This window comes from Nelumbo nucifera, chromosome 6, assembly GCF_055504915.1.
Source record: "Nelumbo nucifera cultivar China Antique chromosome 6, China Antique-T2T, whole genome shotgun sequence".
NCBI lineage: Eukaryota > Viridiplantae > Streptophyta > Magnoliopsida > Proteales > Nelumbonaceae > Nelumbo > Nelumbo nucifera.
Window position 1 is genome coordinate 29696266 of NC_142654.1, and position 23283 is coordinate 29719548.

Genomic DNA, 23283 nt, shown 5'->3' on the forward strand with positions numbered 1-23283 from the left:
TTTCGAACCTGTGCTTGTAATTATTATTTATCGAAATAAGGCCTTCTCTTCCCGATAACTTTGTACTTGTGCATTTACTTGCTCTTTGCCAAATCAAGTCGAAGGTTCTTGGGATCTATTCCCTAGGAAATGGCTTGCAACATTCTTTTCTCAATTTTAAGGAGGTAGGATGCCTTATCTCACATTTGGTGAACTGCATCCGTATCAAATAATTAGTTTGCTTCCAAGTTTCAAGGAGGATTTCTCTCGATCAGTTGGCAGTGAGGTCCACTGCCCAATTCAGCTTATCCACCCTATGGCAAAAATATTAAATGCATGGAAACATTACTGAGTTTTTATAGTGGAATTTTTATTTTATTTTCAAGGTTACATGTTTTCTAGCTTGTATGGTAAAACTTTCATTCTTGATATCCCAAAACCGGGTTTGATATTTGTTTTTATCTACGGACCTACTAACCTCTAATCTGCTCGCCCACCTAGAAAATAAAAAGACAAAAATGGTTACTGTTTTTGAGATATCTTAGTTTTTTTTTTTTTTTTTTAAATTACTGTAAGTTGGTGAAGTTTCAGTGTGATTTCTTATATTTCTCCTTCCTAGGATTGATACAAAAGAACAATTGGTGTATGGAGTACTTTTTAAAACTATTGTTTTCCACTTAGTATACCCGGCCATCTAGTTTATTAAGATGATAAAGAACAATGATTTATAACATTATAATATTGTAAGAGTGGTAGACTTGGTGAAGATAGTACTGCTACCCATAATTTTTACTAATGTTGAACTCTACATTATACTGATAACCTGTTGTGAAAGTCCCCAGACACTAATTTCTTTGGGTTCTGCACTGAGTAAACGTCTAAGAGTTCAACAGCACTGAGAATGCATTGTCATATGGCCATCACTTATGTGCTTTTCAATGATTATACAACACCAATTTGATTACAGGTTGGAGTGGCTGCATTTGACTTGAGGTCAGCTGCACTACATCTTTCTCAATTCATCGAAACTAGCAGTACATATCAGAATACAAAGACCTTGCTGCATTTTTATGATCCCATGGTGATCATTGTGCCCCCAAACAAGCTTGCCCCGGATAGTATGGTTGGAGTAGCAGAGCTGGTGGATAGGTTTTATACATCAGTCAAGAAGGTGGTAACTCTAGTATTTTTTTGATCAATTGGTAACTCTAGTATTTTGGATTCTGCAAATCCTTTTGTGTGTATAATGCATGCATTCAGGTAAAATTACATTTTCTGTTTTGAACTATGCAGGTTGTAATGTCTCGTGGTTGCTTTGATGACACCAAGGTTGTAAGAGATGCATCTTACTTGTTTACCGTTTCAACTATTTGTCTTCACTTTTGAAAACAGTCGTGATGTCATCTATATTTCTTTGCTATACTTGCTATTTATGGAATTCCTCAATGTTTATAGGGAGCTGTGCTGGTTAAAGGTCTGGCAGCCAAGGAGCCATCTGCACTTGGTTTAGACACCTATTACAAGCAATATTATCTCTGCTTGGCTGCTGCTGCTGCTACAATCAAGTGGTACTCTAGATCTAGGAACTCCTAGGGAACTGAATAGTTTGAGTTCTGTTTATAACAATCAGTCTTGGTTACTGATGGGTTTAAAATAAAACATTATTATTTATTCTTTAATAATTATTTACGGGTGGCTCATACTTGTTTTTTGTATGAATTGATAGTAGTCACTAATTTATTGCAGTGGACACCATCACCTTAATGTTGGCTTTAGCATTGGTTCCATGTGGCAATGAATTTTTGTTGCTGAACAATTTCCACCTCATCCTCTTCAAATGGAATAATTTATTTAACCATAAAGAAAAATAAATAATTTTGTTAATGCAGTTCTTGTGTCCTTAGTTAAATTTTTTTTCCTAGATCTGGGTTGGTCTTATATGCTTGTATTATTGACAGCGTAATCATTTTTCAGATAAAGATGCTTATTTCAACCTTAGAAGGATTCTTTAAAAACTTCTTTTAAATCTCAGCAATATTAAAAAGGAAAAAATGCTTATGGTTGCCCCCAGATTATTGGAAATTGCTATTGCTTTTAGGCACTAAATTGTGTGTGTGCATGTTTCTGTTGACTTTTTTTCCATGTCACTTTAATTCTCCATTGGTTAACTGGGGGCCATCTCTAAGGAGTCCGGATCTAGTAGGCACAGCATTGTAAGCACATTCAATGAGCACTTAATAAATATTCTGACAACTGTATCAAAAGTTGTTTTTAATCTTTTTCAGGGGTATGCTGTATGGGGGAATTTTAAGGGATAGGTGTCAAAAAATTTTCTAAGTGCTTACTCAATGTTCTCACCATGTGTGCCTACCTATCCGGACTGATCTCTGAGAATGTCATTTGAGCAATTTCATTCTTTCCTCTCTACCCTGTTGTCATGTCTCACTGTTTCATGATTATTTGTATTAGTTGATTTTTCTGAACCACAATTTCCAATTGTATTGTTTACAGGACGGAAACTGAGAAAGGGGTTATTGTTACAAACCACTCATTATTGGTATGAGTCTATTTTTGATGCATGGCATTTTTCTTGATTAGTAGACGCTTGAATGATTGCTATGTTGATCATAGTTGCTTAGGTATGTATCAGCATTAGGTGTTAATATGTGTTCAAATGTCCTTCTTGCTTGACCCCAACTTCTGGGTGCATGGCTATAGAGTTCAATTGACAATGTTTTTTCCCTAAAACAAAAAGAGCCGGGTAATGTTTTGTTCATTTTGAATTTTAAAATAATATTGTGCATTTTAAAACTCCTTTGATACTTGATTCTTCTTTTTTTTGGCATGACGCTTGACTCTTTTGGATTGCCCATACCATCTCCATTGAAGTTTAACTTGATAAACTTAGGAGGTGTGGGAAAGCAACTAGTACATGGTTTGCAATTTCGATACCAATGGACATTTTTACATGTAGAGATGGGGAATTTTGGGTATGCTTTAGTAATTTCACTAAGATATTTGGAAAATATAAAAGTCAAGATTTTTATTTTTTAAACATGAATTTGTTAAGAAACCTTAGTGGAAACGTTAGGAGAAGTATAATTGCACATTTTAAGGCTAAAAATCCATAACAAACGACTATATGAATCAAATAGAGAAGACTGACTTCAATCACTCTCTTTCTGTCTTCCTTTTAATCTTTTATTTATTTTCTCTTTCTTACGTATGTCATTTACTTTCCATTTTGACATTTGTCTATTTTGTCACTATATGTTTTGAGTAGATTGAGGATCCTGTTTTGTAGTTGTGTTCCTTCTTTGTCTTTTGAATTATACTTGGTAACTGAATCATATCAAAATAGCAAACCAATCACTCAATCACTGAATCCTCATTTGTTCTTTTAGGAAAAGAGTTTTCAAAAACTATGATCATTTAATGAAATATCAGAAAGTTTATAATAATATTCTAAAATTTTAAACCTTAAATTTGTAGTCTTTCAATGAAATCTGAAATATTGAGAATATATCAGTGATATTAGGAAAAAAGATTCCTGGATAATTTTGTATGACCCTCTTGAAAAATGGGGAAAATTTGGAGAGATTTTCCAAATATCACTGACATTGCAAATTGTGGCTCCGAGAGGTGATAAAATGAGAGAAAGTAGATTAAGATGTCAGACAAGCCTATCTATAGCACTTACAAGAAGAGTTGATCTGTTACAAGTTGAAAGATCTAAAAGAGCTAGGGGTAGACCAAAATGGACATGGGTTGTATATCTCCTCTTGGTTCTAGGGAATACAATCATACTGCAGATGGCCTAGCTAAATTTGGTGTGTATTTGGAGCATCTGTATAGCGACAAGCTTCCTCCTTTGTAACTTGCAGGGGTTCCCCCCCTGTTTTGTATATCTCCTCTTGTTCCTCCCCCTCAATAAATCTTGGTTAAATTTTCTCAAAAAAAAATGGACATGGGTTGTAGTAGTTAGAAATGATTTGGCTTTGTGCTAAAGAATGCCAAAAGTTCAACCCCCAGATAGCTAGGACCAACATTGGGTAATGGCTTTTCTACATGCCACTTAACAGAATAGAACGGTGGAATAGGATTCATGTAGCTGACCCCATATTGGGACATGGCTTAATTGAGTTGAGTATTTGGAGTAAAGATAGGGGAAACAAAAACACAAGGGAGAAGGGGACTGTCAAACAGTTATTGGCTGGTTGAAGAACCAAGGTGAACTGCCTTGGAGGTTTAAGTCAAAGGTATGGCAGACACTTGCTCTAGGGGATTCTATGAATACCTCATTCAATTGGAGTCCTAGAAGTGCTAATACATAGGCAGATGTTTTGGAAAGAGCAGGTGTTTTAAAGGACCAGTCGGAATGGGAATGTCCAGGGCCAGGTTGTAATCTGTAATTAATTTTTGAATGTTTTACTACTTCTGTTTTTTCTTTCTTGTCTGTATCTCCTTTTGGCTGGGGAGGCTTTGTGGTTGGTGTTTTGTACTGTACTTTTGTTATTACTAGTTGATTGGTAAAATTTTATCTGTTATTTATAAAAAAGCTCCCCACAGGATCTCCTGACATCTAGTTGCTCCTAAAAAGCCCTCATAAGAAACAGAACTTAAGAATGATTTCAGCAGAGAAGAGATGTCTTTTGAAGGAGAAGCTAGAAAAACTTTAGCATTTAAGCCTGCATCCCTGCCACATGTCTCCATCCCATTGATACTTGTATCAGATTCAATTGGGAATCTCTGCCATTATTTCCCCAAGCAATGAAAAATACCCTAGCATCAATCTAACAAGTCCCAAGCCCACCATCTCCTTACTCAGGCACATCATCTTCCAATTGATCAAATGGCATTTTTTGTTTACAATGTTCATTTTGCTAGCTCTTTATTGTATAAGAATAAGACTTAGTTAATGCATTTAAAACAACCGGAAGGTCAATAGTAAGTATTATTATCCTAGCTTAATTATTGAATCCTTAACCAAATTAACTAACTAATTTAAGACCTTGAGTACTATACTCGTCATTATGCTGACCTGAAAAGAAAAAGAAGAGGGAATAACAGTCGAGAAGAAAAGGGAATAACAGTCAAGAGAAGTCTCTCTCTTGATCGTCGATCCATGATATACTTTTATTCATTAACAGTTTGAAATTACAACTCTTCCCCTCAAAATATAAGCTGAATACAGAATAGAGGAAACAATAGAAAAAGGACAAAACTACCCCTGTCAACTAACTTTAACACTCTCCCTCTAGCTGGAGCATATATATCATATAGTTCTAGCTTGTTACAAATATAGTCCAGCCTTGACTGACCTAGGCTTATAGTGAAGATATCGGCTACTTCGTTTTTGATTTGGTATATGGTGTGATAATATCCCCACTTGCCACTTTCTCTCTTACAACATGGCAGTCAACTTCAATATGTTTGGTTCTTTCATGCAACACTGGATTGGAGGCAATATGTGCGACAACTTGGTTATCATAAAATATCTTGATGGGATGACCAAATGGAATTTTAATTTCCTGAAGAAAAATGTTTCAACCAGATCAATTCATAGGTAACATGAGCCATTGCCCTGTATTTGACTTTAGCATTGCTCCTAGCAACCACACTTTGCTTCTTGCTTTTTCCAAGTGACAAGGTTCCCACACAAGAAAGTACATGAAATAACCTGTAGTAGATTTTCTGTCCATTGGGGACCTTGCCCAGTTGGTAGTTGAATATCCTTCTAGAGATAAGGCTCCCCCTTTCTTATACAACAACCCATGACTTGGGGCATCATTTAAATATCTCAACACTCTCATAACACCATTCCAATGAGTAGTTGTGGGAGTACTCCAGCACCGAATGAGATGTTAGGTATAGTGAAAGTGAGGTGGTTTAACTTACCTACAAGTCTTCTATACCTTGCTGGATCTTCTAACGATTCCCCCTGATTGTTAGTCATCTTCACATTAGGATCCATAGGAGTCTCCATCGGTTTGGATCCCAACTAACTGGTTTCCTCTTAGCACATCCAAAACATACTTTCTCTGTGAGAGAGAGATTCCCCACTTTGACCAGAAACCTTGATGCCGTTGATAGATACACTTGGGCTAACCATGTGCTTCGTTTGTTTTGTAAATATAGCTTTGCAGATGTCATTTGCGAGTCCTTTTGCAGGGCTTTTAAGAGCTATGGATCTGTTTTAGCTTTGTTCCAGTTCAACTGAATGAGATATTTGTTATTTTGGCCCCAAACTGAGGTAATAAGTGGCTGAATGTCCTGTTGTCCAGCCCCTTTGGGGTGTGCTGAGGAATTTGAAAAGATAGGATTAGGTGAACATTTGAAGATGAGAATAGTCAGAGGTGGAAAATGATAACAGATATCTGTTTGATGTTAGCAGATTGGGTTCTATCCCTTGGTGAATTTAAAGATGCAAATGTAAGTGATTTTCAATTGGATCAATGGGTTATTTTGGAATTGGTTAATAGAATGGAGGGACATCAGTGTAGTTAAGGGTTTTTATTTTTTATTTTTGAGGTTCATTGCATCTTTTGATGGTTTTGGTGAAATTTCTTACATTCTATTTATATATATATATATATTTATTTTTAATAAAATTCTTTTCTATAGAAAACCCTTTTATTATTAACCTGAAAAGGCGCTCAGTCCAGGTCATGTAGGGGGGGGGGGTCCTGATATGCATTCTTAGTTTGAATCTAGTATATCTTCTTTCCCTTAGTCACCTAGTATCTTTCAATCTTGGGTTAACAAATGAACAAAGGGAATCCCCTAAAGGTCCTAATGGTGATCAGATCTTCCATCCGCTTTTGAGTGTCGACTATCTTCTCCACCTACAATGGACAACTTTGGGTGTCAACCATAGTTGTCAAGGCAACATTTAGGTGGGTGCCTAGGTAACAAGGCACCCTTGGAGGCTTGCCTCGCCCAATCTCCAAGTAGTTTTGTACTTTGTGTTATAAACTACTTTTATATTCTTATATTAAACTAAAATATTTGTCTGTTTATATACTAATTTCTTTTTATTATTTTCTTATTTGTTAGGGTTTAATCAACACAAACATTGCTAAATGCTGTATTTAACACTCAGACTTCAAAACCTGAACCAATAAGTAAGGAAAAACTTAAAATTTTCTTATCAACATATTTTCTTCTTACACATCTTCTTCATCTTCTTCTTTCACATTTTCTTTTCTTCTTTTCCTATAACAAAATAGGGGTTCAATCTCCATACTTTTTGAAATTTCTTTTCTTTCTTATTTTTCTTATGAATATGTTGGTTTTCTATGCTCCAATATGAAATTTATACTTATGAAAATTATGGATAATTATTAAGGAAATATGGTTATGGAACCTAGGGAACTACCCTGGGATATATGTTTTTTACTTAAAGGCAACTAGGCGACAAGACGCCCCCTATTGCCTAGCCTCGCCTTGGTGCCTTGAAAACTATGGTGTCAACAAAATGGAAAAAAATCTCCCCTGTTCTCCTTGAAATCCTTTACCATTTTTGTTGTGAAAATTTTAAGAAATTCTCATGCAACATAATTCACTTAATTGAGTGATTGAGTTTTTATTATTTTGGGTAAAGCCCATTCAGGGAATCATATGGATGTTCTCCTTAATTACAGACTTAGAGAAATGAATACATAGAACAAAAGAAAAGAATAATTGTGTACTTCTTAAAAGGAACTTTTCATTTGCATTTATTTTACATACTTCACATGTACAAGAATGAGAATAGAAAAAAAAAAACAATTGAGAAACTTCACAACAATACATTTCTCTCTTTCTTTTCTTTTCGATACAAAGAAGATTTCCTTCTCACTCCTTTCTTCACAATAAGCTATAGTCAATCAAATGAAATTTTCATTATAGACGGCTTTAATCCTCTGGATTTTGTATACAAGAAGGGAACCGTAGTTATTCAAACTGAATATTTGATTGTAGATGGTTTTTATCCCTTTATTCTTCATTTTTGTTTGAAGGGAACCATAGTCAGCCCTTGGGAATTAGACTATAGATGGTTTAATCCTTAACTTGACTTGATAGATGGACCATAATCAACCGAGTAAAAGCACCTGGTCGTAGATGGTTTCTTTCCCTCTATTTCCTTTCTTAAAAGTGAAAAAAAAAACAAAAGAGAGAGGAAGAAGGATACATAACAGAAGACATATATAGGAAGTATTTACAGAGAGGACTTTCCTTTACGTGCCTGTATTAGTGAGTTTTTTTTTCCTCCCTGTCTTCTCTTGAGAACTTCTCTCTGTCTCTCTTTATTTTGGCTTTTCTTAAGCAACTCTTAAAGTGGTTTGCTTTGAGACAATTTTCTCTGAATAGGGCACTCTAGTTCCCTCTTAAGGAGCTTAAATAGGGAATGGGGTGGTTATTTTTTTTTGATGAATGGAGAATGGAGTAGTTATGCAACTAGCCAACTACCCTCTCCCCCCTAGGTGAAGGACACCTGCCGTTCCCACTTAAAGAGAGGGAACTCTTGTATGGGGCACCTTTGGTTTTGATGATTTATCTAGCACACTAGCCAGCTAGTTAGCTACTTATTTGGGTTATAAACTATTTAAATACTATTTGGGTTTAAAAAATCCTTCAAGAACCACTTTCTTTTTTTTTTGTTTTTACTTATGGCATCTCAAGATTTTGCTGCATTCTCTTGCTCACTAACATTATTTCGACATACATATATTTGCAAGAATAAGTATTATATAATTAATGAAAGGGTTATAAAGAGATTGTTTTCTTTGTGTTTTTCAGTATCATCATTTCTACATTCATATACTTTTAAACAGTAGTGATGATGGTGCTTAGGCTAGTGAATAATTGTAAATGCAGATTTTTTTTTTTTTTTTTTTTTTACACAGGCTTTTAGACTTGTAGTTAGCACTACATGGAAGCTTCATGTGCTCACAGAAGCATATAATCTTAGAGTGCTATAGCTACATCCTTCCATGTTGTTTGGGGCACTTTTGTCTTATGATTGTCATTTCTTCATGCATTTACTGTTTAACTCCAGCTTGTTGTTAGTGCTCATAGGCAAGCTTCATGTTCTCAAAGAGGCATATAATCTTACAATGATATAGTTACTTCCTCCCAATATTGTTTGGGGCATTTTTACTTTATGAAGTTGGCTAGTTTTCCTTGTATCTTGCTGGTTATACTTTTCTTTTTGATTACAATATAACCTGGATATGCTTGTCTTATTCATCTTTGTTCATTTGCCTTTTGCTCCAGTTTATAGTTTTGTTTTGTTTATGAAGAAACCATCATATTTGGGTAAATAATTAAATATCTAAAATGACTTTTTTGCCCCAAAAAGTTGTTCTTTTCCTTTTTTAATGTTGCATACAAGTATTGGCATTGCCTGTGTTTGAATATATGTATTTCAGTATATTATTTCCGAAGTTCTATGTTCTTCCACTTTGATATGTTTCTGTATGATAGCATTTTAAAAATAAGATTTAAGAATAGGCTGCTCAAGGTAAAAACTTTGCTTTTGTTACACAAGGGCTGGTGCTTGATGTGCTTGTCTTAGGATGGTAAAAGTTGTTCTTTGTCTTGTATGTGGTTGACTCTAATCTCTAGCCTTATTGTCACCAATTTTCCCAGGTTACCTTTAATGGTTCATTTGACCATATGAACATAGATGCTACGAGGTGAGTTTCTAATGTAATCAATAGAACTAGCACTTAAGTGTTGAATTATCAGTTAAAAAATAGATTTTTGTAATAGCTTATTCATTTTATTGACACTGCTTTGCATTCAAAGGTCATTGAGAAAATGATATATTCTTTTGTATGCTCTACTTTTATTTGATTTCTTTGATGACAAACCTTTCCTAGCAGTGTTCAGAACTTGGAAATCATTGAGCCATTGCATTCCACCCTTTGGGGCACTGGCAACAAAAAGAGAAGTCTATTTCATATGCTTAAGACAACAAGAACCATTGGAGGGTATGTTAAATTAACCTTTTGGTTTGCTGTTACAGAAGATAAAACACTTTAACTAGCCAAACAGACCCTAACACCAACAACTAAATTATTTTAACATGAACCTATTAAAATTTTATCAAATCTTTTAAATTATAGCTATATAAGTTCACATTTTATAGATAATGTGGGCATATGGCCTAGAATGTGAAAATTATTACTTTGGGGTAGATAGTCTTCTAGTTTTCCATTACACTGGTTGAGATGCTTGAGCTATCTTCTGAAGGCCATGCTTTTTTCTTGTAGTGTTGTCAGCACACATGTATGCTTATTATTTGTTCTTTTATGACATGGAACATTTATTTGTAACAATACCAATAAAAAGAAAAAGTTTATAATGATGCTTGGACTGCAAGAATATTTGCATAAGACCCATGTAATTTGGCTATTATAATGAATTTCCTATCCAGGACTAGACTACTCCGAGCCAATCTTCTTCAGCCTTTAAAAGACATCGAGACTATCAATGCTCGTCTTGATTGCCTGGTACATTATGAAATATATGTTAGCCAACTTCTTCTGTCAGATGTTAATTAATGAGTATAATCTTATTACTGAAGAGGTAGGCATCTTCATCAGCATTTCATTATATGAGTTATAATGTTCTTATAATATTCTTAATTGCATTCTTTATTTACTCTAATAGGATTTATTATTTTCTTATCATTGGCATACTTGTAGATGTGAGCAAGATTGGAGTTTGCTTTGGCGAAATAAGATACAGCCATAGGAAGAACAAGACTTTTAGGATAACTACTTTTTTATCAGTCGGATAACCACATTTTCTTGTACAACGGTTGTATTATTCTTCATGTCAATTGGATTCTTGTTCAGAAAAACTATACTCTGTTTTTTCTATTTAATATCAAACTGTAAAAAATTCTTTTGAAAAATTATAATTTTAATTGCTATCAAAAGACCAGGAATGCTTGATGTGACAAAAGTGATGACCAAATGGTGTTGATGAGAGATGACTAGGTAAAAGAGAAATTATTGTGAAAAATTATTAAATGATCTAATTCCTAGGACTGAACTAGAAACTTTGGGTACTTGTACAACCAGGGTATTTAAAGTAAAATAAGCTGGAGCAAAGATGAATGTAAGGAGGCTTTGGAACCGTGATAATGCCTTGAAATAGATTTTGGAATTATCTGTGGCAGTCAAGTTCATCTCTGTTCTTTCGGCAGTGGTTAGAAATTATCATATGCCATGATAGAATAACATGACTACAGCTCTTTAGTGGGTTCTGGCTTTAGCTTTTGGGGAATTGGTTTGTGCTACCTTAGTATGGAACTTAGTGGACTAGTTCTGTTTAGGACTTTAGCTTGATCAGGTGGTTCTTTTTTTGCTGTTCTTTTTTTTCTTAAAGTTCTTATTGGGAAATAAATAGAATTAACAAATCGTGTTTCTCATTGAAGTTTCTACAAAAAATCCTTCACATATTCTCATAAAATACGTGTATATTGGTTTTCAGCAAATGTTTTCTAAAGATATAACATGGAACATCATTCCACAAATAGAAATCTGCTATTACAATATTTATGTTTGTTACACTATATCTGATGAATCTTCTCTCCAGGATGAGTTGATGAGCAATGAGGAACTATTCTTTGGGCTCTCACAGGTTCTTCGTAAGTTTCCTAAAGAAACTGGTAAGCAGAATTTCTTGAAAATAGTACATAAGATGCAGTCTAATAGAGAGAGAAGTTTTTAGGTTGCAGTATTCTAGAAGCTGCATACTTCTAATATTTATAGAAGTGAACTGGCGATACCATTCCAGATAGGGTCCTCTGTCACTTCTGTTTCAAGCCAAACAAAATTGCCAAAGTGGCCTCTGGTGTTGATAATGCTAGAAGGAGTCAGGTACTGATATCAAGCATTATCCTTCTTAAGACTGCTTTGGATGCTCTGCCCCTACTTGCAAAGGTATATTAATATGTATTTTGCACTCATGATACCACAAGAATCTAAACTCTCTTATGATGCTTGTCTGACTTATTTGTTTTAAACATTTCAGGTGCTTAAGGATGCAAAATGTTTTCTTCTTCGAAACATTTCTGACTCCATTTGTGAAAATGAAAAATATGCTTCTATAAGAAAGAGGTTAAGCTACACTTTTGCTTGTGTTATATGTGTTTATATGCTATTATGTGTTTTTTAGCAAATAAAAACTCATTAAAGAAGTATAAAAGACAGTGGAAGTATACAAGAACATTCTGGCCCAAGAACCCTTAGAAAATCTCCACATATCACCGAATAACTAACCTCATTGTCAAATAATAAATTCCATCACCATGGCCCATACTTGTCTAACTTCCTGCCATAGACTTAAATAATAAACTCCATCACCATAGACTTAAAACCTTAACCCAATATGTCACCCTTACTATAATCCCTTCTATCATAACTTCCTTGCTTCTTTTCTTATCCTAAAAAATTCTAGGATTTCATTCCTCCCGTAATGTCTAGATCACTGCAGCCCTCATACATCTCCAAAAACTCTGAAGTGGGTTTGCCTTTAAAGAAGGAAAGGGTAAAAAGTGATGGAAACAAATTCTTTATAGGAGCTTCACCCACCCATAAGTCTTCCCAGAACTTTATTCTATTACCTAGTTGAGATCAAACCTGATATGATTTAGGAACAATGGAAGAACTTTATGGATAGGTTTCCTATGAGCAGCACTGGACACTCTAATAGAAATTCCAACGTCCCAACCATTATCTGAGAGCCCATGAATGCTAGCCACCACCTTTTGCCACAGTTTATCTGATTCCTGCAGAAATCTCTAATTTCCTAGCAGTGCCATATTCATCTCTTTTAACCTCCTTATCCCTAAACCACCAAACTCCTACTTACCAGTTCCCATCTAATTGGGTGATCTTTCTTTGTCTCTCTTGGTTCCCACAGAAAATCTCTCATTATTTTTTTTTTGAGATAAAAGGTAAAGCATTTCATTAACAAAAGACTGAAAAAAGATACAGCCTTGCCTACTGAGGAACTGAGCATGGCAAAGCTTTGTACAACTCAGAAAAACCAAAAAGAACATACAAAAATATTTCTATACTCCAAAAATGAGGACAATTCTTGAACAGTTTGTTCGTTGCCACCCAGGAGTGTAACCTTCCCCAAATGCTTCTTAAGACTTCCTCCTCTGATCTCAACTGAGATTCAAAGAGTCTCTTGTTTTTTCCGACCAGATTGACCACACCACCACCGCTGGCAGCACCTTCCGGTACAATCTTACCTCTTCTTGACAGACCCTTAGACCCCAACCCCGTAACAGATCCAATACATTCCTTGGGAGGCACGACTGGACTCCAAAAACCTCTAACATTTTCTTCCAAATTACCCAACTAAATCTGCAGTGCAGGAAAAGATGCTCCAACTTTTCAGAGTTGTTGCCACATAGGACACATCTGCTTGGTTCTACTACCCAACCTCTCTTTGTTAGATTGTCAGCTGTTAAGCACTTCCCTAAGGTCGTCACCCATAGACAGAAGGAGATTTTTAGAGGAGCCACTGCCCTCCAAATGAGTTCTTCAGGAAAATTATCTTCCTCCTCCCGGCAAAGGCTGTTGTAAAAAGATTTGACTGAGAAACTACCTGATTTCTCCTTTGCCCAAATCCTCCTGTTCCCCCTTGTTTTATCCACCCTTATCGTGCACAGGATCTGCATCAACTCCTACCATTGCTCCACTTCCCAATCATTCAGGTTCCTTCTAAAACTGGGACACCACAGACCTGCCCCTCCGACCTGAGAAAATGCCTCTGACACCAAACACTCCTTGTTGATGGCAGTACCAAAGAGGGTTGGGAATCTATCCTTAAGAGGGTGATCCCCACACCAGACCTCCTTCCAGAATCTGACTCTAGAACCATCTCCTACTTCCATTCTTAAACCTTGTCTGAAATCCTTCTTTGACTTCTGAATACCCTTCCAGACCTCACATCCATAAGATAAATTCGATTCCCTTGGGTCCCAATTTGAGTTCCTTGAGCCATACTTAGCCTCTATTACTTTCCTCCATTGACTTGTGGTCTGCTCATTCCACCTCCAATACAATTTCCCAAGACAAGCCAAATTAAACTTTCTCACATTCCTTAAACCCTAGCCTCCTTCCTTTCTAGATTTACAAGCTTTGCTCCAACTGACTAAATGGAATTTAAGCTCATCCTTCCATCCCTGCCAAAGAAAATCTCTCATTGTCTTCTCCAACTTCTTAGCCGCACTAGCTGGAATAAAGAAGAGAGACAACAAGTAGGTAGGAAGAGAAGACAAAACACTTTTTAATAGCGTAAGTTTCCCTCCCTTTGAAAGATACCTCGATTTCCAAGAGGCAAGTTTCCTTTCCATTCTTTCCATCACCGGGTCCCAAATCTTCTTAGAAGTACACTTTGTTGGCAATTTTCCAACCTTGCTGTTGGACAGTTTTTGTATGCCCTTAGCTTCAATCAGTTTTGATGTACTTTTGATATTTAATGTAAGTAAATGAAGTACATGTTTGATTCATGTTGTGTGGTATACTTCTGTGTAAGACTTTAAAACTGGACACTTAATGAGACTTGTGTTGGTTTTAAATGTTCACAGTCGTTGGATAAGTCTGGGGAGATTTATCCTGCCAAGGCTGACACTGGTGTACTGCCAACTGTTGGGGTGGCTTGTCTCAGCCACCAGGGTGAGACCCAAGGCACATGCAGTGTAGGATTACTTGAACCCTTGAACCGGACCAGATTTCCAGTATTGGCCTGGACCTTGGAGATTGATGGGCAAAACTTGAAAGTTACACCTGACCCCTAGACCCGATTATGGTACTGCACTAGGTGTCGGATTGGGCTTTCATTGATATGCCAATCAGTGAGATCCTTAGTGGGGATCAAAACCTGGGTATGTTGGGACAGTTTGAGAATTCATCTGAGTGGGTGATCATAGTGACGGGATCAACCCCTTTGTCGGACAAAGGTAATGATCGGGGATGCACTCTCTCTAATAGAAACCAAACTGCCGGTAGTTGATTTCAATCGTTGGAATTTTGTTTTGCAAAATTTATATATATGATATATATTTAAGTATGGTTTAAAAATATTTGCAAATGGTTTTAATTCCCGGGATCCATGCGAGTAGAGAGTGCAGCACTGTTCCTTGCAGCCGAGGGAGAGGTCCTCTCTTGGCGGGCAGTGCTTGATCATTATGGGCCGAGAGGTTAAGTGTAAGGCCATTTGGGGTAACACCTGATGGGCTAATCTTGCACCTGCCCACAGTTCCTGGGTTTTTTATAAGATGGCTTGACCCAGGGACCACTTAGTGTAAGTGTTGGGCCCATAGGGTCCATGTGATGGGTTCAGGGGGTTCACTGGGCTCTCCAGTGAACTCGGCCAGGCCTTGTAACAAAGGCTGGGCCGAACCCATGTGGCTGGTGTGTAGATCAATGCTTGGGTCCCACACCATACAAAGAAGCCCAACTGGGCAGCAGTTTGGAAGACATTTGAGCACATAACCTTATTGGGCCTAAAGCCCATTTCGAACTGGGCTGATTTGATCAGTCAGTTTTAGGGGGCGGATCTGAGATTAGGATGAGCCCAAAAGCTTATCTAATCTGCAGATAGGATTAAGAAGAGTCCTAATCCAAATACATATTTGGATAAGGGCAACTCCTGATATGATCAGGAAATCTTTTCTTAATCATTAAGCAATTGGAGGAAACCCTATTCGAATAACAAGATATCGAACCCTAGGGACACGGAACACACCCTGCAGTTTTGTGAGATAGGATCTCAGAAATCCTAGAGAAGAAAAGCAGTTCACCACCTTCTTCTCTAGTTTCCTTCTGTTGCAGCCGCCACCTTCTGTTACAGTTCGTTTTCTCTGTCAGAGAAAGATCAAGAAAAGTTCTTGATATCAGTCTTTGTTGAAAGGCTGATTCGGTTTGGTGCTCATTGTCATCCAAAGGATTCTTGTGAAGGATTCAGTGTGTAGGACGCACTCTGCTAGTTTTGTTCCACAGTTGTTGTGTCATCTTCAGCAGGAGCAGATCTTGGTGCCTTCTTTGGGCGTGAACACCAACTTTGGGAGATATTATTTCTCTGGATCAGGTATAACCACTCCCTTCTCTTTTGGTTCAGATCTGGTTTGGTTCTGGTTCAAGTAGGATCCTTGAATCTTGATTCTAAAATTAGGGAATGCGATTCCCAGTTGAAAGGTAGGTAGAAAATTTTTGAAATTCGCCCACCCATTCCGCAACTATTTTGGCGTCCATACAATGGATTCTACCATCCCTTTCACTTGCATCCTACAGTATTTTCCATTACTTACAAGTTTGAACCATTCCCCATTGCCATTAGCTCACTTTTATGCATATTGACTTTCAGGCTAGAGACCACTTCAAACCAAACCAAAATCATTCTGATTTTTTCCACCTGATTTTCTGCCGCATTGACAAAGAAGAGAGTATCATCAGCGTACTGCAGCAGTGCTACCTCCACTTCTTGACCCACCTTGAAGGCTTGAAGCCTTCAAGTAATCCTCCTTCCACTGTCTTATTCAGCATCATACTTAGGGCTTTCGATACACAAATAAATAGTAAGGGAGAGAGGGGGTCCCCTTGCCTTAGACCCCTTGAGCTCTGTAATCTGCCTACTGAAACACCACTTACCAAGATAGAGAAGTTGGCTGTTGTTACATACACCTTTCTCCAATTCCTCCACCTCCTCCCAAAGTTGACCCTTTTAAGCATGTAATCCCAAAACTCCCAATTTACATGGTTTTACGCCTTTTCCATGTCCACTTTGAGCAATACCTCCTCCTCCCCACTTCTTCTTTTGGAGTCAATGAGTTCATTTGCCACTAAAATGCCATTGATAATTTGCCTCCCATCTACAAGTTCTCCCTGAGATTCTGATATTAGTTTTCCCATCATCCCTCTCATTCTTTTAGCCAACACCTTTGCCACCACTTTATAGACACTACTAACAAGGCTTATTGGTCTGAAATCTTTCAAGCCCACCACCCCTTTCTTCTTGGGAATTAAAGCCAAAAAAGTAGAGTTTGGACTTCTTTCGAATGTCCCATTCTGATGGAACTCCTGGAAAACTTTCATCTGGACCTGGTGCTTTGTCACCTTCCATTTCCTCAATTGTGGCTCTTCCTCTTTTGAGAACACTGCTTCCAGTTGGTTGGCCTCAAGCTGAGAAAGACTCTTGAAAGGTAGCCCATCCAGCTTTGGTCTTCTTCTCCACCCTTCTTTTTAGATATTTTTGAAATAATTAGTTGTTGTTTGTCTGATCCTTTCTTCCCCTTCAATCACCTCCCCCCCCCTCCCCCCCTTCCTCCAGCTTCTTAATAGTATTAGTTCTCCTTCTGCCATTTACCATTTTATGGAAGAAAGCTATGTTTTTACCCCCCTGTTTTAACCATGGATATTTGGAGCGTTGTCTCCACTTAATAACTTTTCAGCTATAGCTTGAGGCATGCTTAACACCGACAGGTAATAGACTGGAAAGTTTGCTAGAGTGGACTTAATAAGTGTTATCCTACCCCCAAATGATATATAATTCCTCTTCCACACAGCTAGTTTCTTTTTAAAACTTCTCCACTACCAGATTCCAAAAAGTCAAGGATCTAGGATTGGCACCAAGAGGAAGTCTTAAATATTTTAGAGGCCAAACACTTGATAAGAACCCTGGTTCCCTAGTCCATAAATCTAATTCCTCCCCCAAATTGATTCCATCAACCACACTTATTAAGATTCACCTGTAGGTTTGGCACTTTCTCAAACATACTCACCAACAGCGTTAGATTCCTAGTTCCATTCCCCCTCATTTTTGAAAAAAGAGATAATGTCATCTGCAAGCTGTAAATGAGTTACCACCACACTATCTCTTGAGGTCTTGCAAAAAAATAGACCAACCAAGCCTTTGTACTTTGCCTCCCATGTGTTTCCTCCATAGAGAAAGTGGTGAAACCACTCCAACTTGCTTGTCTCCTGCTACAGTTCTTGTATTTGGGAATCCAATTTTCCTTGTTGTACTGTGGGTGTGATCCTCCATATAGTGTGGGAAGGCTGTTCTAGGACTCTTTCTTTAACCATTCAAAAACAGAGAAGGAAGATCCTATGGACATATGCTAGAGATATTGTGCATTGGGCTGTTCGGTAGGAGAGGAATGGAAGGATCTTGAAGGAAATAATTAGTTCAATAAGATGGTAACAAACAGCATGTTATATTGATAAGGGTAGCTTATTGGGTCAAAACATTACCTCTATTTGTCCCATTCTCCATGGATGACATATTGAAGGGTAGGCAATAACTTGTTATTCGAAATTTCCTGACGAGCATTTAATTAAACTAAATTTTGATGGGAGTAGTGTAGGGTATCCTGGAAGATCAGGCATTGGTAGGATGCTTATGGACATTATTGTAGTGATCTTAGCATTGTTTTTCAGGGAATATAGGTCAAGGAGACTAATCAAGGGCAAAACTGCTGGGTTTGCATCAAGGTTTATTTATATCTGGGAAAGTCTCTAAATTTTATGGATATTCTGGTGTATGGTGATTAACATATAACTGTAGGCATTTTAAGGGATGTGGCACAGGGGAATCTGTAAAACTAAATAAATAGAAAGGGTGTAAATGGGAATGATAACTAAGGCTACCTAGGGACAATTGAGATGTTTGGAACTTATTCCTTGGTAATACTAAACATTCTTTATTACAATAAAGTTGATTGTTATTTGTCAGAAAAATTAATGAGGATATACTTCATCCATGGCCCTTAGTTCTGTTTGATGCTGTTAATGGCTTGGCAAATTAACAAGGTTATAGTTTAGGCTTCGATATTCTTGTATCATTTGTATTTTGTCAAAGATACGATATACTATGCATCCCTGGAGATCAGCTGTTTATTGAGATCAAATAGCTAGGTAAAATATTGAACCATTTGACTTATTTCCTGAATAATCTACTGGCTTTCCTTCAGGATTTGTAATGTTATTAATGAGGATGTACTTCATGCACGGGTTCCTTTTGTTGCACGAACACAACAATGTTTTGCTGTGAAGGCTGGCATAGATGGGCTTCTGGATGTTGCAAGGAGATTATTTTGTGATACTAGTGAAGGTGTTAGAACCCTAAGAGTAACTCATCTCTGTTCTTTTAGATGCTGTACACTTGAATGCTAATCAACATTGAAATGGCAGCTGTACATAACCTTGCAAACAAATACCGTGAAGAATTCAGTCTGCCAAATTTGAAAATTCCCTTCAACAATAGGCAGGGGTTTTACTTTAGCATTCCACATAAGGATATAAGTGGAAAACTTCCTGGAAAATTTATTCAGGTTGTGGATATGATCATCATTTCTATTCATTTTTATATACATATATCTTAATGACTCTGGCTAAAGTCATATATTTTTGCAAGATGATACCAGGTCTTGAAACATGGGAGCCACATACATTGCTCAACTCTTGAACTTGCTTCAGTGAGAATTCTGATAATCTGAGATTCTCTCTCTCTCTCTCTCTTTCTCTCTTTCTCTCTCTCTCTCTCTCTCTCTCTCTCTCTCCGTGTGTCTGAATTCACCGGTTTTGAGGCCTCCCTTTAAGCTGTGGTTTCAAAATCAAAATGAAAATAACACTGAATGAATTGCTACGATGTTATATTCTGACATTGTAAGCATAAAGCTCTTGGATCTTTGTAGTGGTAAAACCTATCTTTTAAATCCAATTAGAATAGCTACAATGTTTAATTCTGAATTCTTTTTGTTACTTTTGTAGTTTCATTTGCTAATATTCATTTTTTACATCTGGTTTCTACTATAACCATCTTTCATTGGTAACTCACTATCAGACCTGTTCAGGGCCGGGCTCGGGCTTGGCTTTTGTCAAAATTCTAATGGGCCTGACCTGAAGCTCGAGCCCGAGACAGTGTAAAATTGGGCCCGAAGCCCGGCCCCTGAACAAGTCTACTCACTATAGCCACCTTTATGATTTGGATGACAATGTCGGCTTTCAGAAGACATTTGATGTCTTGGTAAAAAAAGTTGTGATTTGAAAATATTTTTTGATAGGTGTTGTTTTAAAGACATTATAGTTGATTTCTTTTGTATCCTATGTTCCACATCACCTCCCTTTCTTGTTCAGATATAGCATCAATCTGGGAAATTTTAATAAGAACTGAAGATGAAAGTAATTGGGAAATTTTAATCCTAAAAGAACTCTAAAATGCTCTATGGTTCCTATATTTTTAATATGGCTTATTTAAGTGAACTACTCCACCATTAAGTGGGACCCCCGGGCCAACATCAACATGATCGGATGATGGCAATTATGTATTTTTGTTTCCTTTGGCAGATGGAGAATCTAGTATTTCTTGTATCAAATCTGGAAGTTCCACCCTTTTGGAGTCTTTGTAAATAACCTGCTATGCCTAACTCCCCCTAGATTCTTATAATTTGGAGCTGTGGATGCATCTATCATGAACACTCCCCTTACTCTTAACTCCTCAAGAGGCAACAAATCACTAGGAGTGATGTTTCTTGTTGTGGCCTGTGGATAAGGCTACAATATTTTACCATCCTCTAATTTGTTGAGAATGGTTTAAATCTGTCTGATGTCTTCACCTAATAAGCTACTTTGACAAATATATTCTTGATCACAACCTCCTTGGTTTTGGCCTTTTCTTTAAAAATTCCTGTATTTCATTCATCCTACATTGTCCAAAGTGTTGTGGCCCTTGTGCATGTCAATGGGATCTTGCCCCTTTTCTTTGGCAATGAAAAGAATGATGCCTTGAAGAGACTATGTACCCCTATTGGGTGGGGGATTGGTCCACCTACAAACAAGAAGAGAGAAAAAATTCCAAATGCCAAAAGGTGCGAGAGATTAGTAAGTTGTAACTAGTAAGTAGTCTTGTAATTTGCTTTATTACATAAAAGCATGCTTTTGGTGATAGGTGCCACCTTGATTTTCTTTATATGTAGAACTTAATTGTATTGATATTCAATGATATATCATGTACCTCCCAATAAAAAGCTTTATCTTTGGTGGTTCTGCCTCTTTTATTGAAAGGTAAAGATATAAATTTCATTAAAATAAAAAAGAAAATACATAATAAAGGTGATAAGATATCACCCAAGAGAGGCATGCTACATACTCCTGGGACAAAACAGCCCAATAAGAACAACAATTAGTACTGAATAAAAGCATTCCAACTCTTTTCTCCAACTTCAGAAGAAACAAACTTTCTAGGCTTCACCCAAAAAGAAGAATTATTCCTCCCCATCTAACTCATTCTCTTGTCCCTCCCCTTCACCCCAAACTACTTCTTCTTCCCCTGTTACATCCTCCTAAAACCTCTCTTCCTTCTTCCTTCTCTTGAACTCTTTCAAAGGCCTTTTTGGGAAAAGCCTCACTACCCCAAAAAAGCAAACCTAGAGCCTTGCCAATCTCCACTTCTCTCTCAACCTACTTCCTTAAACCTCTACTACCATCCTTCTTATCCTCCCCCTCTAAACTTGACTTGGTCTTCTTTCCCCAACTCTTTGCACTCTCCCCCCCTTTCCTCCACAACTCCACTCCTCTCTACCACCCCTCTTGAAGGACGTCCCTCAGGCTCGATTTGGTCATCACAACCAACCCCATCAAAGTTCTTAATGGTTGTGGCTCTCACATTAACCCCTCTTCTCTTAAATACTCTCTTGTATTTATTACTGGGACCAGCCCCAACAAACCCCTCTTTTAAGCATGAAGTAACCTCTATAACATGTATGAGATGGGATATTCACTCCTCTAGGACTATTCACTTCCATCACCAACTCTTTGGCTGAACTTGCATCTCCAACCTCCTACCCAAATCAACTCCAATCTTTCCAGTTAAAGCTTATACTAAATGGACCACCACAACAACTTGATCAGACAAACTTGTGAGATTGCTTCTAGAGTGAACAGTTGTGCCAAGATCTTAAGCCCTAACATCCTGGACCCCTTAAGAATTTACCTTACTAAATGATTCCCTATCTTCATTAATCAAGATAGAAGTACCTGGCTCTGGCACAAATGTCACACCAAACGTTGCCTCCTCCCCCAGAAGCAAACATTCATCATGCTATTTCCACTAGGTTTATTTTTTGAAATGCTATAGAGTTGAGAAGGAGAGGGGAGAGCACAAAACAAATTCTCTACTAGAGATGAGAATGAGCATCTCCTGGCCCTTATCGCATGTTATTTCTTTCATCAGAATCCACACTATTTCTTATTGCTCCACTTCTGTTGCTGCATGATGAAACTCCAACCTTAATATCACCATTCCTCTGCCTAGTGCAAGGATTAAAGTATCGATACGATACTCCCGATATGGGGCGTATCGCATCCGTATCCATGGTCATGGATACAGAATATGTCACAATTGGGTACATATCTCATGAGTCATGCGTATCAGAACGATACTCCTCTTTGTCTGGCCATATCGCATTGTATCGGTGGATACAGTCTGATACGCATAGATACAGAAGCATGTCCGTGCCTAATTTGATAATACTGTATATTAACTACTTTTGGATTGTCTTTCATCTTTAATAAAAATTAAAAATTATAATTATAAAAACTGAAAAAAAATAATTTAAGATTTAATTTTTCCAAAAAATTTAATACAAACAAAAAATTATAAAAATAATATATTTCATCTACCTTAAATGATTTATATATTTTATTTTACACATAATTATATGTTAAAAATGAAAACATGGTTATTATTTGAAAAAAATAGTTATTATATAAAAATACTAAACAAATGAACCTTCCCAACAAAATTAATAGAAAAAAGAAAATTATAACTATAAAAACTGAAATGAATAATTTAAGATGTAATTTCCCCAAAAAAGTTAACAAAAACTGAAAATTGTAAATAATTTATTTTATCTACCTTAAATGATTTATATGTTTTATTTTATAATTATGTTCATAATAAAACAATTATATGTTTAAAATGAAAACTTATTTATTATTTAAAAAAGTTACTATTTATGTAAAAATACTAAGTTAATAAATATTCCCAAAAATTAATAAAAATTGAAAATTATATTTATAAAAATTAAAGTAGAGTGATAATTATTGTATGATGTTTGAACGTTCTAGAGTTATGGTATTGTTGATTCTAATGTTTCTCTTCATATAACCTATTGAAGTATGCATTTTTCATGTGTTTATACATCATTCATAGATAATTCAGTTTTTGATTTAGTATTATTAATGTATTTATGTGATTTGTATGCATTTCCCTAGCGTATCCAAGCGTTTC

General features: G+C 36.6%; 1 protein-coding gene across 3 annotated transcripts in view; it reads left to right on the forward strand.

The window, feature by feature from the left end:
* The window catches only part of MSH4 (MUTS-like protein 4), a 70941-nt gene that overhangs the window by 1686 nt on the left and 45972 nt on the right, over nt 1-23283 (forward strand). For 2 of the 3 annotated variants that reach the window (XM_088889251.1, XM_010260553.3), the window contains exons 2-14: nt 947-1150; nt 1273-1308; nt 1435-1547; nt 2491-2536; nt 9613-9659; nt 9849-9956; nt 10403-10478; nt 11572-11644; nt 11773-11918; nt 12010-12095; nt 18965-19104; nt 19185-19324; nt 19418-19468. In XM_088889251.1, the coding sequence (XP_088745377.1) occupies nt 947-1150; nt 1273-1308; nt 1435-1547; nt 2491-2536; nt 9613-9659; nt 9849-9956; nt 10403-10478; nt 11572-11644; nt 11773-11918; nt 12010-12095; nt 18965-19104; nt 19185-19324; nt 19418-19468 (1266 nt within the window). The remainder of the gene's footprint in view (nt 1-946; nt 1151-1272; nt 1309-1434; nt 1548-2490; nt 2537-9612; nt 9660-9848; nt 9957-10402; nt 10479-11571; nt 11645-11772; nt 11919-12009; nt 12096-18964; nt 19105-19184; nt 19325-19417; nt 19469-23283) is intronic. The other variant, XM_088889250.1, reaches the window with a different exon arrangement.